Genomic DNA, 16,892 nt, shown 5'->3' with positions numbered 1-16,892 from the left:
AGAGACGCGGGTGGGTTAAATCACAGAGCCTAGGGCTTGTCGATCAGAAGGTCGGCGGTTCGAATCCCCGTGACGGGGTGAGCTCCCGTTGCTCGGTCCCTGCTGCTGCCAACCTAGCAGTTTGAAAGCACGTCAAAGTGCAAGTAGATAAATAGGTACTGCTCCGGCAGGAAGGTAAACAGCGTTTCCGTGCGCCGCTCTGGTTCACCAGAAGCGGCTTAGTCATGCTGGCCACATGACCCGGATGCTGTACACCGGCTCCCTCGGCCAATAAAGCGAGATGAGCACCGTAACCCCAGAGTCGTCCACGACTGGACCTAATGGTCAAGGGTCCCTTTACCTTTTTATGGTCCACCATGAAATGCAAACTGGGTCATTGGCTATGTACTACATGCACAGTTAAAGGCAGGGTGGTGGATGAACAGTCATTTTTATTTTATTTTAATAATATGCATTATGACAGCTCCTTTAACAGATGCTTGTGAGCACTGCAACACCTAGATTATAACACCTAGATTATAATTAAAATAGTAGGCTAATCTTGAGATCATCAGGTGTCAAAGTAACATTATAGCTATATATTTTTAAATACAGAGCTATAGCACTCTGTGATTAAACATTTTTCATGCTTCTGGCACCTGATCCAAAGTTAGCAAAATAATTTTGAGCTTTTTGTTGAGTTTACTGGGCTTTGAATCAGGCCTTTGGGGCATTGTAGTATGATTTTGGTTGTCTCTTTATCTTGTCATCTTCCACCATGTAACAACTCATGTCTTCCTCTGATTTGTGGAGCACCAACGGTACCTGATAATTATAAAAGAATTCATAATCGTCCAGCAGCAGTTGCCTAAAAATAAATAGTTGTTGAAAGGGTGGGGGAATCAAAATCTAGTTGTATCTTGAAGAAAACTTGCTGTTGCTTTAGTGCATTATTGGACCACTGAGCAACATTTTTAAAGCATTAAAAATAGTGCTAACCAAGTGTCTGTACGCATTGGTAGCTAAGTCTGCTCATTACTGTATATCCAAAGAAAAATGTTTAGCTTAGACTTTTTTGTAATTTTTTTTTGAAAATTAAGTAATGTTTCAGAGAGTGCTTGATAAGCTTATTGGAAGTTACCTGGAGAGAGCCGGACTTGTAACTAAGCATAAATGTATTAGGCATTTTTAAATGGGTACTGTACTATGAAATGCTAAAGGACTAAAACGATATCCAGTTAGCCAATAGATTTTGGTTACTGTGGAGCAGCTACCTATGGAGAAGATCTGCCTCCGCCAAGAATAAGTATGAATCTTTTCACTAATTCTCTCTCGGGAGACTCACTAAGCTGCTGTCCTAGGGGGAATGCTTTCATGATCTCTCTGGAGGATTTGAAACATTTGCCAAGCTTAAAAGAAGAACAGGGATAACGCACAGATGAATCCACTTTTATTGAAGGGACCTTTTATTGTGCCTCTGTTTTTCATTTTATTTGTATTAATGTTTCTATTTAATTTGCACGTTGAACTTTAATAGCATCTTAGAAGGGCACTTTCAAATGTACATGAAACTTGATATTACTGACTTCTAAGATCCTTCTGAAAAGAAACAAAGAAGATACCAAAAAAGCTTATTAAATGACATTGCCCTGCAGTGTTCACAACTCCTATATATTGAAGTTTTGTAATAGAGCGAGAGACCTTGGAAGTAAAACTGTCAGGTTACCAGATGGCCCTTATTTCAAAGGGTTCTCCTAACTCACAAACATCACAGCTTTGCAGAGCATAACAGATGTGCCTCATTTTGGACATTACAGTGCCATACACAGATAACCTTACTTCAAAGTATCCTTTATTTTGGAAATTTTGAGTTGACGTCTGTCACAAATTCAAGGACCCCAAGTCCTGCTCTCAGCTGGATCTATTTCAAGGGGCACTTTTGTTTAGTTTATGCTTCTTACAAACCCATTCACAATTTTTCGCACACACATAGTCTTTCACACTGACACCATGCTCACCACCACCTTAACCCAAGCTTCTGATTAACTCAGAGCAAAACATATAATATTTTAAGGGAGTGAAGAATATTTATGAGGGGGAAAGAACAGAACATACCATCAGGCATATAAGAAAATACAGTAATACTAAAAACCCTTGCTAACTTAGCTAAAACCTTGCTAGAGGTGTAGAATGTAATTCAGAGCATGCTAAGTAGCATATTTATTTGTTCTTATTTAGGCAGTCCTTTGTTCTCTGTCAGAGAGGAAGCAAGTTTTCCTGTTTCACAGCAGTGCTGTACTGGAGTTGATACTACGGGTAGCATCCACGTTACTATGCTCTCAAAGTAAACCTCACAGCCTTTTGTATAACTGAGCTTGTGAGCTCACTAATCACATGCCAATCAATCAATCAATCAAAAGCATTTGGTTACACTTCAGGTTACAGACTCCACTAACCTGGAAGTAGTACCTCGGATAAGAACTTTACCTCAGGATGAGAACAGAAATCACGCGGCAGTGGCAGTCGGAGGCCCCATTAGCTAAAGTGGTACCTCAGGTTAAGAATGGTTTCAGGTTAAGAACGGACCTCCAGAACGAATTAAGTTCGTAACCAGAGGTACTACTGTACTCAAGACTTCTGCAGTGGCCTGTCTGCCAAGAAACACCACGCTGAATGTGTCAGCTAAGAAAGTATTTTTACACGCGTTCCAGACCAATGGTTGCTTGACATTAAAGCTTAACTTTTTCCTCTTGCAGGTCTGACATTACGAAAATGTCTTTGGTTACAGAGAATAGCGTCAATTTGGTCAAGAGGAATTCCAGAAACCCATCCATTTTCTCCCCACCCATCCATTGAAGTCTTACACAGAGCTGCTAATGAAAAGCATTAGCCCTCTCTTTTTAGTCTTGCTACAGTTATGCAGGGATTCCATGACAAAAGTTACACAAAAAGTGTTGTTGTTTTTAAAGTGTATGTTACTTCTTGGAACATGATGCTGCAAGTACAGCTCAAAATGAATTAAACCAGTGGTAGATAATTCTGCTGATGCCATACTCATGTGTAGCAGGTTCAGGGCAGGCCATATATTTTATTAGGGGCTGATCTTTTGCTTATGTAGTGATATAATTCATTTCAGGAACATGGCTAAACAGCCTCTATGTTGTTTGTGGAAAGGCCAGTTATATCACCACCATCACCCTGCTTCAGACTATAAAATCTGAAACTGACATAAGTTGGGTTTGTTTGTTTGTTTGATTTGGGGGTTTTGGGGGCGGCCGGACAGGGGGGTACCTTCACTCTTAATGTAAATGCACTGCCTTAATTTTTGCCTTTAGGATACTGAATATAGCATTCATATTGTGTTTTTTCCCGTACTCAAAGCACTTCCCATTTATTATCTCATATAAACTTGACAAGGGGTGATGCCTAGCTAAGACATACCCAGAATAGACCCATGGATTTCAGTCGATCTGCTCTGACTAACATTGGAAATGGGTTTTTCTGCAAATCTCAGTTTTACAACTATAGAACCAAAGACTGGACGGGATCCCAAAAGAACATCCAGCCCAACCCCAATCCTCTAGCAATAACTTGGGTTGGAAGTCACAATTTGTATTACACAGGAATGATCCAAAGGTATACTGATCTTGTCTAAAAAGATCTAAACATGCTCTTGCAAGTCATTGGTATCTGTCAAGTTTCCGTTGGCAAAAGTAAATATTTCTTAGATGCTTTTGTTCTTCCTGGACATACCTAGCGAATGAATCTTTAGGGGGGGAAATATCAGAAGTTGATTTCAGATTACCTGCTTATTGAGCATTTTTCCTTACTACTTTGCACCAAGTTTGTGGGGAGGTTAGATGAAATGGGCTGTTTTTTTAACATTCATTCTGGGTACACAATGTGGCATGGAGCAATTGTTATCCCACACTTCCCACACTTTCCAGTGCTTTCCCCAATCGCTTTCCTTATTGCAAAGGGTCCAGTTTTGAGGGGGAGAAGTTTGTTGTGAAAGAACACCATACCAACTTTGAATGCAGAACTATAATTTAGCTGTATGTTATTAGTTCACAACTGAAAATTTTGACAGCCTGGAAGTGTCCTGAGCTTAGGGCTCTCCAGCTTATTGGAGGTCTGAAATCTGCCACACTAATGCATATAAGCCTCCTTTTAGTGAGCAGTTGGATATCAGCTGTTTTGCGACCCCCCCCCCAAAAAAACCAGTGGGTTTTGTATATGCTCTTTAAGTTGGGCACCTGACATTTTTTGTGTGCTGGTTTTAGCTTCCTGTTGGTATGACTGACAGTGGGATTTTTTTTTAACTTTCTCTCTGTAGCTTTAACAGCGTACGCCAAGGAACTCATATTTTGTTCCGAGAATTCAACTTTGTCCAAGCTACACCCCATAATAGAGCATCCTTTCTAAGGACCTTCTGGCGATGCTTCAGAACTGTGGGGAAAAATGGAGGTGAGTTTTCACTTTCTATCTCTAACACTCTGTTAGTGTCTTGAGCAGAACTGATGACTAGAAGTTTGTTGTCTAGACTTTTTGTCTGAACTTCCCATTCTTCTGCACAATTGATGAATGTTCTCTCGCAGCTCTAGTGTTTTCTAAAGGTTTACATAAAAGAAGGGCAGCTTCTCCAAAGATAGAATTTTTAGGAGGTGGCACTGGTGTAATGTGGGAGTTCCGGGGGGGGGGGGGCGTTGCCCCAGGCACACAATGGGGGGGGCGTGAACCAGGCGCCCCCTGCAGAGGTTCCTGCCACATGGCTGGGTGAGTATGGAGGGTAAAGCACACCCTCTGTGCCCCTCCTCTGCCTGGCATGCAAGGGCTGGCTAAGGCACAGAGGGTGCTCTTCACCCTCTGCTTGCCCAAACCTTGACCCCAATGAGTGGCCGGTCCGTGGCCAGCAGCTCCATTCCCGGGTCAAACCTGACCCGGGATGAAGAGAGGAGAGTCGGCAGTGGCGTTGGCACCCCTCTCCTTGGCTGGTTGACACCGAGCAAGGATGCTTCCAAGGCAGCAATTTCATGCCTAGTCAGGCTGGGTGCAGTGGGCTCCCTCTGGGCACCACCCTCCTCAGGGGAGCACCAGTTGCGGGTGGCGGGAGCATACGCTGTGCCACTGGGAGGTGGGCTTGCAGGTCAAAGCTGTCCTGTGCTGTCGAAATTTAGACTTGGGTCTATCAGTTTTATAACTTGCATCATTAGAGATAGCTTGAGCGCATATTAGTATATTAAAGTGAAAAACCATATTTAGTAGAATTTTCCAGTAAACTCATTACATCTAGGCAGTCAGTATATTTTAGGTTGAAACCATCTGACCTTTCCAATTCCCTGCAGAATTGTCATCAGCGTTTGCTTTCATTGCATAGCTGTCACCTTTCCCCTTTTTTAAAAGGGAAATTCCCTTATTCTGAATAGGATTCCTCGCAAGAAAAGGGAAAAGTTGACAGCTATGCTTTCATTGTGATTTTTTTTTCTTACCAAGCTGTGTAAGTGGTGGCCAGCCATCATATTGATAATTGCTGCATATGTTCAGTTGATTGTTGTACCCCTAGTGCACATTAGTGCCACCATACTGAATTATGCCATGCAGACCTTGAACATATTATGCCATACCACAGAATCATAAAGTTGGAAGAGACCACAAGGGCCATCTAGTCTAACCCCCTGCCAAGCAGGAAACACCATCAAAGCATTCCTGACAGATGGCTGTCAAGCCTCTGCTTAAAGACCTCCAAAGAAGGAGACTCCACCACACTCCTTGGTAGCAAATTCCACTGCCGAACAGCTCTCACTGTCAGGGAGTTCTTCCTAATGTTTAGGTGGAATCTTCTTTCTTGTAGTTTGAATCCATTGCTCCGTGTCCGCTTCTCTGGAGCAGCAGAAAACAACCTTTCACCCTCCTCTATATGACATCCTTTTATATATTTGAACATGGCTATCATATCACCCCTTAACCTTCTCTTCTCCAGGCTAAACATACCCAGCTCCCTAAGCCGTTCCTCATAAGGCATTGTTTCCAGGCCTTTGACCATTTTGGTTGCCCTCTTCTGGACACGTTCCAGCTTGTCAGTATCCTTCTTGAACTCCAGTAGACCTTAAGACTGTGGTGTTCATTTAACACACCATGGCTTGGCTCGAGAATCCTTATTGCTTAGATAAGGGACATAAAGATACATAAAATACATAATGGTACTTAAACTCTGTATTTGGGAGATTGTTGGGGTGTTTACAGAGAAAAGAAAAGAGACATGTTTGTAAAAAGGACTCAGTACTATTGCATCCAGCCCTGTACAAAAGTATTTTTATATTTATTTTTTAAAAACCTAAATGGAAGAAATGCTCAAACTTATTTTTTCTGTGACTTTTTTACTTGGTTTGACTTTTACAGGCTTGTTGTCTTTGCTCAGGCAATTCAAAACACATAATTAGCAGCTTATGCTAATTACCACTTTATCCATCCATTGTATCTGTAGTAGACTGGGTTTTCTCTGTTGTTCCAATCAATATGATTTAGTTTAGTCACTGTATACTCCAGCTTTTAAAATCTAGTTCCAGTTAGGATGCTTTTAAAGCTTGGTTATTTGTTTATAATTTTTTAACAACCAAAATTTGGGGCTTGAAATTTTCTTACTGGGATACTGGTTTGGTTTTTCTGGGAGACAGGAGTTGTTGTTTTGCTCTCAATGGCTGGAGTGATAATTCCAGATGTCCTGTGGTGCATCATAAAATATAGTCACTGGAAACATGAGCTTCAGTGATGTAATGCAAAGTATGTATGAAATCCTCAAATTGCTCAGCTGGTTCACATCTCTTCATTTCAATGAGGTGTAAGCTAGCTGAGAGGCACAGAATCAGTACTGGGAGGGACTGGAAACTAACCACAGTTTACTTATTGACCCAGCAGGTTTATCTACATTATCAGCCTCTCATGGATTAGCACACATTCTGATACATTGGGGGATCCTGTTATGAATCTGCAAGAGGCAGACAATCTTGGGAGTGGAGAAATTAAGGAACAAACAGTTGAAATATTTAAGTTATACTGGCTAGTAAAATTCACAATCTTCTGTTTCTAATTTGAACACTTCAGGAAGTGCAGTTTTACATCTTCCTTGCAAAATCTGTAAGTGGGGAGACTGAGGAAGAAATATAGTTTTCTGTTCCCAGGAAATGGTTGGAATAGTGTCTATACATGCCAGTTTTTATTCCATTGCTACGGCATGTGCTTATGTAAAAGCCAGTTCCTGGTTACTGCTGCACTTGTATAGTCACACTTGAGCATGCCCAAGAAACAACACGGATGGGTTTGTGTAGCTGCACCCTGGTGCTGATTCTAAGTCAGGGGTCAGCAGCCTTTCTCAGCCATGGGCTGGTCCACCATCCCTCAGACCATGTGGTGGTGGTGGGGGGGGAATGAACGAATTCCTATGCGCCACAAATAACCCAGAGATACATTTTAAATAAAAGCACACATTCTACTCATGTAAAAACACGCTGATTCCCGGACCATCCATGGGCCGGATTGAGAAGGCGATTGGGCTGCATCTGGCCCATGGGCCTTAGGTTGCCTACCCCTGTTCTAAGTGCACTCTTTTGTGTCTTCTGTGTATGTAAATAGCTGTCAGTCTGATGAAGAAAATCAGACTACTCTTTTGGGGACAAGTGTGTGTGTTTGTGTATTTAGGGGCAAACCTGTTCACTACCCCTGAATCTGAATAGTGTGACTTCCGTCACCAACTGGAGGCTACAGTATGTCTCTGTGCAAAGTGCCCTTCCAAGTGATCCCTGCAATATGCAGGCCTTCCGTTTATACACATGCATCTTGTACACCATAATCATAGACATTTTGCTCAAATGAAATCAAGTGCAAGCAGAAGGATTACATAAATGGGGCAGGAGTACCTAGGAACCCAGAAGGTGGTTCTGTTTTTAAAAATCATGAATCATAATAAAAAGAAACAGCAGACAAATAAAAAATGCACCAGCATACAAAAATAAAGGCCCAAATCACCAATTCAGCGCTGTGGAAGCCATCATGCCAGAAAGAAAAGCATGGTGAAGCATATAAAACTCTGCAATAAATTAAAATGAATCCCCCCCCCCCAAATTAACAGCTAGAAGTCCAGGTAAATAGGACAGGTATTGCCTGGCAGTTAACAGAAGTTGATGCAGGTGCCAATTGGATCTTTGTTGGTGGGGAGTTCCACAGCAAGGGCATAATGCCGGGGGGGGGGGGGAATCCACTTGCCAGACGCCAACCACCAAATCTGGCAAATGCCTTTTGTTTGCCTCCTAAACATTTTACAAATGCGGCCTTAATGGTACGGACAATTCAAAACTGGGTATATTTAAATTATTTAATATATATTCAAATGACCTTGACTTTTCACCTCTGGGAGAGGTGGCAGTGATAAAAACAGCCAGGAGCACAGTTTCAGATCCCATCTAGAATTTTAATCTGGCAGTGGGTGTTTTTTTTAAAATGGCATTTTGTGCCACTACCAACTTAGTCCAGGAAATGGAGTTTCCACTCAAACCATGGGAACGCAGGAAAGAACTGACTCACCAGTCAAACCAGCTTGCCAGATGCTTCTTCTTTTGTACTGTATATAGAAACCCCTGTTTGCTGTTTGCTGTTCGATCTTGGGGTAAACATGTAGTAACTTGGAAAATGCATGTTCTTTGCTCTAAACCTTCCTGGTTAAGCCCAGCAGACACACTTAGCTATGAATGTAGAAAGTTGCAGTTGGATGCATAGACAAAGGAATCTTTTTAACTGATGGAGAGTACCTTAAAATATGACTTAAGTAAATATTTGTTAGCTTTGACAATTAAATAATAGATGAAGAGTAATTCCAAATAAATGAAGAATAATTGCTGCTTCCACTGCTCTTCTGTTTTAGTCCATCTCCTTTGCTGCCTTTTAAATCTTTACACAGCAGTACATCTGGCCAGCTTGGCTTCAGCAGCTGCTTTCATTTTGCATCTTGAAGATGCTACATTTTATCTTGGATTGGTGGCCCATCCCTCCTCTTGCATAATTGGACTGAATAGTACACCACAGTTAAGTGCAAAGTGTGGAACAAAATTATATAAGCTGCATATACACCATACATTTAAAGTGCTTTCTCCACCACACCAGAATACTGGCAACTGTAGTTTACTCCTCACAGTGCTACAGCTCCCGGTGCTGTTAACAAGGTGTAGTTCTGAGGATCCTCTTTTTTCACAGAGTGCTTTAACTGTATGGTGTGTAATGGTTGGCACCCATCTGTCTTTAGAGACAATGGAAGAGAGCGCGCCTTCAGGAGTGAAGTCAAACTGTTGGAGAGTTATAGCGCCTGCTGTGGCTATATAGAATGATACAGGAAAAACATGTTTTGTTGCAGCTGGGGCAGACGAAGGCATCTGGTTTTGCTGTCACAGATGCACCATGGCGTTTCTTCTCTCTGCGATCCTCCTAGCATTCATTCCTCCTCTGGTCATTGCTTTGGGTACATGACCTGATTGTCTCTGGTTATTGCGGTCATCTGCAAAGGATTGCACATGGTGGAGTTGAAGTTGCCAGTGTTCATGTCACCTTTGCAGACATCATTGTGATGCAGAGTTAGTCTGCTAATGGCCACCTCCCTGTAGAGCACGCCCTTGGGAATCCTGCCATCTTCCATTCTGTGGACGTGACCAACCCAGCATAGACATCGCTGAGGCAGAATTGTGAACATGCTGAGAATGTGGGCTTGGGGCAGCACATCTTCATTTGAGTCTCTCCTGCCATGCGATGCCCCAAATCTTCCTGACACAGCGCATGTAGAAGGCATTGAGGTGTTGCTGCTGGTGGGTGTAAGTTGCCCCATGACTCACTTCCCTTAAACAGCATGCTCGACACGCAAGCCTGGTAGAGCTTCATCTTGGTGTCTTGTTTCTTTACACATATATGGAACTTGAGCCTTGAGGTGCTCAGCATTCATACCCCAGGAGGTTCTGCACCCACTCCATAAGTGCAGCATTGTGTTCAAACCGACCCCAGCCATTGCTCTTTGACTGTTTCTCCAGTCCACTACTTCCTTCCCTGTTGTGTAACACCTAACATTCCCTCATTCTAAAACACATGGCTTCCCTTTATCTTTAGAGTGAAAGGGGGCCCCACTCCATTGTCACCTCCCAGAGTTTTCCTTTGATGCATTGTTGTGCTAACCACAGGCTAACACCTCCAAGGATATTTGAGTTAATTAACTTTTTAACACAGGTTGATTTCCTCTTCTTTAGCCGTGTCTAATACACAATTTATAAAGTTTGCCTAACATAATTGCCTTTTCACACATGCTAATTCCAGGGGGTTAAAGCATCTAACACATCTTAAGACACATGGGTCTGACATCGTGTTTTAACACACAAGCTCTAATTAAATTATAACATTTACTGAGCCCAGGCATTTAGCACCCATAAACCTGTAACAAGTACCATGCCATAGTGAAGCAATTTAGAAAGTGACTGATCTAGGGGTGCTGACCAGGGAAATAGCAGATCAATGCATTCTTCTTAATATCAGACACAAATCTGTAAAATGGAACCAGTGTCCTGCATTTATTAGGGAAGAGCAGTAACTCAGTGCATGAGCAGCTGCAGAGGGTTTCAGGTTCCATCCTCAGCATCCCCAGGAAGGGTCTGAAACCCTGGAGACCTCCTGCTAGTCAGTGTAGACAATACTGAGCTGGATGGACCAATTGCCTGATTCAGTATAAGGAGCATCCTGTGTTCCTAGGGTTGCTTGGAGAACAGACAAAAGCATGTATTGTAAATCATTAGAATATAAAAATGCTTTTTGGTGATAATAACACTTGTAGGCAATAAATATCTGTAACATTTGTACTGTATTTGTGATGACAAAATCTCATAATGTGAAGAGCAGATGCAGATTAATTCCATTTTACTCTGCATCGTGGGTATTTTTTAAATCTCCTGCTAAAAGAGCTTGTGCTTGTGCATAGGAACTTTCTAAAATGAAAGAAGTGTCTCCTTTCTGCTTTGTCTTCAGTTGACCTTTGGAATCTTGGTGACCTGCTCTTTGGAGTTTGTTGTCTGTTCCCCAGGACAGTTTAATTAAAATTGTATTTCCTAAGTATAAACAGTCCCTCCAGGATCTCCTGTGGAGTTTCACGAGGTCAGCACGTGCCTCTCCTCAACCCCTGTGGCTTGCAAGACTTGGTGACTCTCTGGTTTTAATTATTATATTTTTCTTTTAGTGCTCTTCAGCCAATTAAATACATTTTGCTTTGAGAAGCTCTTTTTTGGCTTGTCATGAGGAGAGGAGGCAGTCTCAATCAGGACAAAAAACATGCTGATTTTTTGGAACGATTAAGAAGCAAAAACATCTCCCAGAGGCACAATCTGTCCAGGGTTAATGTGTATTCTTCTGTTGATTTCAGCAGGGAAGAGTTAAACAACTCTGTGACTCCCACATTGAGACCAATGGGGTCGAAAGTGTTTCGGCTGAATTGTGCACCCCCGCAGTGAAGCACACTTTTGTTCCCAGCTGCCACTGCTGAGGTGCAGCTAAGAAGGAAAGAACACCCTGTTCCCTTGAGGTACTTACCGGTAAAGGTGGTGCAGGTGCTTCCCCATAGCATCTGTGCAGAGATTTATTTTGTTGATAACACCATCAGGTTGATAGCATCATTTGTTTGCATTGGCACAGGATGGTATAGAGCATGGGTAGGCAGACTAAGGCCTGGGGGCTGGATCCGACCCAATCGCCTTCTCAAACCGGCCCACGGATGGTCTGGGAATCAGCGTGTTTTTACATGAGTAGAATGTGTCCTTTTATTTAAAATGCATCTCTGGGTTCTTTGTGGGGCATAGGAATTTGTTCATTCCTCCCCCAAAAAATATAGTCCAGCCCCCCACAAGGTCTGAGGGACAGTGGACCGGCCCCCTGCTGAAAAAGTTTGCTGACCCCTGGTATAGAGGCACAGCAGAAACATGGCTGTCAGTTGCTGTTTGGTGGCTGCAGCTAGTAAAATGTCCTTTGCCATTGGCTGCTACTCAATGGAGGCAGCTAGCTAATGGAAGCTCACACTGCCATACGGGCCAGTATGGTTATTTGAATAGCTCTGGGATGAAACTCTGCTAAACAACTGGATCTCAAATTAAGCTATGTAACATATGGCCTACCCTGCCCAACAAAAGACAATGCAAGACTTGAAAGTCCAGAGTTACATCTGTCTTGCTCGTTGCAAATCTAACAACCTCGTAATCCACTTTTCATCAACACAACTCACGTGATCAATATTAAGCCTAGCTTAGCTTTCTAAAGTTGGGCTTGCAAGGAAGACTAATTATACGAATGTATATATTTGTCGTTTACTGCTCAAAACAAAAAAACAAAGTAGCAATTACACAGAGGGCTGTGTGGAATGAAACAGTTCGTTTAACAGATTCCGCTGCAAGCAATCTTTCCACAGTTGCTTCTCTCAGGACGGGCTATTGCCATTCTTCTCTAGACATTGCACACTTTTCTGAAATGGGCCAGCTGGAGCATTTAAAGGAGAACCTAAGATATAGTGGACATAATTTGAGAGAACCAGTGGTACACAGGCATATCTGAATAGCTCCATAGGAAGGACAGGGAAGGGCATTCTGGAGGTGTGTTGCTCTGCACATCAAAGAACGACATAAGAGTCCCAACAAGAAATCCCCAAAGGGGCAGACTCCTCCACAGAGTCGCTGTGGGTGGCAAAACCAGGCCTCAGAGTAATTTAGGACTGGAGACAGACTATCTCCACCCTGACTAAAATGAGGCAGTGAATGAAACTGAGGAGTCATCCAAAGGAGGAAGTGCTGCAGCAATGGGTGGCATCAATTAGCCTCAAATAGCCTGGGTAAAATGTGTGTTCCAGTCGTGACAAAGAGGTGACTGGTAAAGGTCAAATGTCTAGAGACTCCAAATGACTGTGCCCCATAGCAGCTGGTCATGGAACTGATCAGAGGAGAGACAACTCTAGACTTGATCTTAGGTGGTGCCCAAACACCTGTGTGAATTTGTAAGAGTTTGTTGAACGGATTGTGAGCAAGGAACGCAGTGCAACCGAATTCCCGAGAAAGTTCGTCATATTTGACTTAAAGGAAGCTAAAAAAATGAGAGGATTGGTAAAAAGGATGTTGAAAGGGAAAGTAAAGAGGGGACTCAGCTAGAATGGTGAAGAAAAAGCAATTTATATGTGTTGTATATGTGATATAACAGTGTGCCACCAGAGGGCGATGTGGAGTCCTGTTTTTCTCTACCTGTTTTCCCTGTTTAAATTCACACCACTTTAAGCTGAAACACTTCTTTGATGTGTCTAGATCCAGCCAGGGTCAAATCCTTCCAGAATGCTTGGGGGTTATTCACAATCACAATAATAAAAACTCATCTAGAGTGTCTACCACAGATCAGGAAAACTGATACGTAAGCGAAGAGGATGCCAGCATGATTAATAAGCAGAGTCAATGAAGCTGTTGGAGGCAAAAAGTCTTCCTTCAGAAAATGGAAGCTGTATTGAAATGAGGAGAACGAAAAGGAGCCCAAATTTTGAGGAAATAAATGCATGTGAAGAATAAGGAATGCTAAATATATATCTATGAACACAATGCTAAAAATATTAAGACCACCACCAACAAATTATTTAAATACATGAGAAGCAGGAGACTGTCAAGCAAAGTAGTTGGACTTTTGAACAACAAAAGAGTAAAAGGTGTGCTAAAGGAGGTTGCAGAGAAGCTGAATGAATTATCTGCCTCTGCCCGTACAGCAGAAGGTGTGGGCAAGATCCCTGTAGCTGGAGTTTTTCAAGAAGGGGGTCTGAAGAACTGAGGTGAATTGTAGTGACTAGAAAGGAAGCTCCAGATTTTGTTGATGAATTAGAAATGGATGAATCACTGGGTCCAGATGGTATTCACCTGAGAGTTGTTAAAGAACTCAAATGTGAAGTTGCTGTTGTTCTAACAAAAATATGTAACCTGTCCCTAACATCAGCCTCTGAGGACTGGAAGTGGCCAACATAACACCTTTTTTTAAAAAACCAGCAGCTGTGAAAAAGTCAAATTCCATGCTAGGGATTATTAGAAAGGGAATTGAAAATAAAAGTGCCAATATCATAACACTGTTATACAAAGCTATGGTGTGACTGCACTTGGATTACTGTATACAGTTCTTGTTGCTTTACCTCAAAAAGCAAATTGTAGAACTGGACAAGGTTCAGGAAAAGGCAACCGAAACGATGAAGGTACTGAAGCAAATTTTCTATGAGAAAAGGTTACAACATATGAGCCTTTTTAGATTAGAGGAAATGTGATTAAGAGGACGCGGAGATGTAGAAGATTACGCATGTTGTGGAGAAACTGTTTGGAGGAAGCTTTTCTTGTAACACTAGAACCTGGAGGCACCCAATGAATTCTGAATGTTGGAAAATTCAAGACAGACAAAGGGAAATACTTCTTCACAAAGCAAATAGTAACTGCCAGAGATGAGAAGATGAGGAACATCTATTGGGCCCAGTTCTCTTCTACTTGTTTGTAGAAAAGTATGCAAGTCTGGGTAAAAGTATACTCATACTCTGACAAATAGAAAAGCTACCTACATGTAGAATTAGTCTCCTTAAACAGTGTTGAAGTAGCAGCCCAGTTCTTGCCCGGTTGGTGCTTCCTTGTTGAAAAAGGCAACCCTCCATATCTATTGCCATGTACACATATTTTTTCCAGGGATTGGCAGTGTGTGGCATAGGCAGGGCCCCCGGAGAGTGACACAGGAGAGGGGACCAGTGATTTATAGGATTTGATGCTGCCTGCAAGGCAGGAGCCAGGGGAAGAGGGGTAGTCAGGGCAGTCTGAGATGGAGGAACGAGCACCAGATGTGGCGGAAGAAGAAGAGGCTGTTCAACTGATGGACAGTCCAGTAGACTCCCCACTTCCCTTTGCCCTGCTGCCTCCTAGAAACAGGAGGGGCTTGGGAAGAGCAACGGCGACGTCTCAGGTTATGATCACACAACCTGTCAGGGGCGGGTATATTAGCCAACAGTGGAGCAGGGGTCTCTCTGTTGCTGCAATTGCTCTGCAGGGTCTAAATCTCTGGACAGCTGCCTAGAGGCTAGAAGTTTCTGTGTGTGGAGCACTGTGGAAGCTGCTGTAAGTGCTTTTCTTGTCAATAAAGGGTTAACTATCAGAAGTGTGCCTTTCTTGGCTGGGGAGGGCCAGGACAATTTTGCACTCCTCCACAGTGTGTACCTGGATACAAAAAGGAAAGTGAGATGCAGCCCTAAGGCAACATCAAATGTGTATTTGTGTTGCTATGTTTTAATGAGATGCAGTTGCTATTGACTTTTTTTGGCAGTTCTTCCTGAAGAGCACTTGTCAATTTTAACTGAGAACAAAGGAACGGATAAGAAAGGTGTCAATCTTTGTCAAAGGTTTTACCCATTGCGGCTGTCACCACCTCATCTTACCCAGCCTACCACCTATTCATAATTGAGAATTACTGTGACATTATTATTGTCTCAAAAATAACCTGACTGAAACCAGGCGAGCCATGGAACTCAAATGGCACCACTGAATCTTGAGCAACACCTGGCTAATCCCTTTTACATGGTAGTTTCCTCTCTTGAGTATATCTACCTTTTCCCCTATAATTATTATCCAGTTTGGTCATTGGATACTTCTGCACACTAACTTTTGCTGTGGCAAAAGGGAAACAAAAGTGTTTTGCTTTGTTTGTAAATAATTTATCCTTTCTAAACAAATTTTGCTAGATCTCAGTACATCTGGGATACCTGCAGTTTTCCAGCAGTCATCTTACGCCACATATAGATATGGGGCGTAACATATCACTTCCTTAATCTTGTCTTTTATTGAAAGCAATAAAAAGTAAAACTATATGGACAAGGTCTTAATATTAAAACAGCTACAGTACTTAAAAATTACCGGACATTATGTTCACCAACTGATACATCTCTGTACAAGCCTCGTAACATACAGCATTTTTTTAAATGTAGCTTTCTTTTTAAACGCCCCACGTCTTTCCCACCCTCTCAACTTGAGGCATGATTTTAATAAAAGCTTGAAACGTATTTGATGGAGATTAACCAGGGATAACTTTGTATAAACACTGAAAACCACGTTTTATTAAGCTCAAACCTTGTTACCCAAGAAGTACATAGTGTATATTAGTGGCTTCAACCATCAAACCAAAAACAATGGATTCACTGCCTTCCATGCATACTACTCAGATTACACTTGAAATAACCTAGGAACAACATGTTTAAATTATTTGCCGAAGGCTGTGAAAGCCATAGGATTAGAATTTCGGCACTCCCAACTCCTACTCCTGTACTCATTACCACACCTTGTCTCACCAATGCACAGCCTAGGCAAGCACAGCTTTTGATAAGTGAAAACTCATGACAAGTGTTCTGTGTAGCTCTACCTGAGCATTTTGTCTTACTTGCATGAATTGAATTATTTGTGGTAATCAGAAATAATAAATGAAGCATGCCTGAACTCGTTTGCTTTTAACATAAATACTCCTACGCCACTAGAGCATATAAACAGCAGTAATATAATGCATCAAGTTAGCATCTTATATAATATGCAAACATTTTTCTCCAATATCAGAAGGCCATAGAAGAGAAATAAAGGTGATTTTTTTTCACCTTAATAACCATGGTCTGTCCCTGCACGAGCAAAAGTTTTGCTACATTTATCAACTAAGTTATCAACTGACAAAGCTGGATTGCATTGATTCATAACATTCATGCAGGCGTATTTTTAATCCTTGCAAATGAGAGTTGGGGAATCTCTCTTAAAAAGTGGTCTATTTAGGGAGTTATGTTGGGGATTTGGGATGGTTTTCTGTGGATTTTTGTACTGCATTCA

The 16,892-nt window shown here is 42.1% G+C and overlaps 1 protein-coding gene across 1 annotated transcript in view; it reads left to right on the top strand.

Moving 5' to 3' along the window:
- Positions 1–15,488, top strand: part of LOC117045522 (UPF0705 protein C11orf49 homolog) — a 71,659-nt gene extending 56,171 nt beyond the window's left edge. Inside the window, exons 3-4 of the mRNA XM_033147070.1 lie at positions 4,316–4,446; positions 15,355–15,488. Coding sequence (XP_033002961.1) covers positions 4,316–4,446; positions 15,355–15,488 — 265 coding nt within the window. The remainder of the gene's footprint in view (positions 1–4,315; positions 4,447–15,354) is intronic.
- Positions 15,489–16,892: the final 1,404 nt, after the last annotated feature.

This window comes from Lacerta agilis, chromosome 1 (genome assembly GCF_009819535.1).
Source record: "Lacerta agilis isolate rLacAgi1 chromosome 1, rLacAgi1.pri, whole genome shotgun sequence".
NCBI classification, from domain to species: domain Eukaryota; kingdom Metazoa; phylum Chordata; class Lepidosauria; order Squamata; family Lacertidae; genus Lacerta; species Lacerta agilis.
The sequence above is the reverse complement of the archived record's forward strand: the minus strand, read 5'-3'. Positions and strand labels throughout refer to the sequence as shown.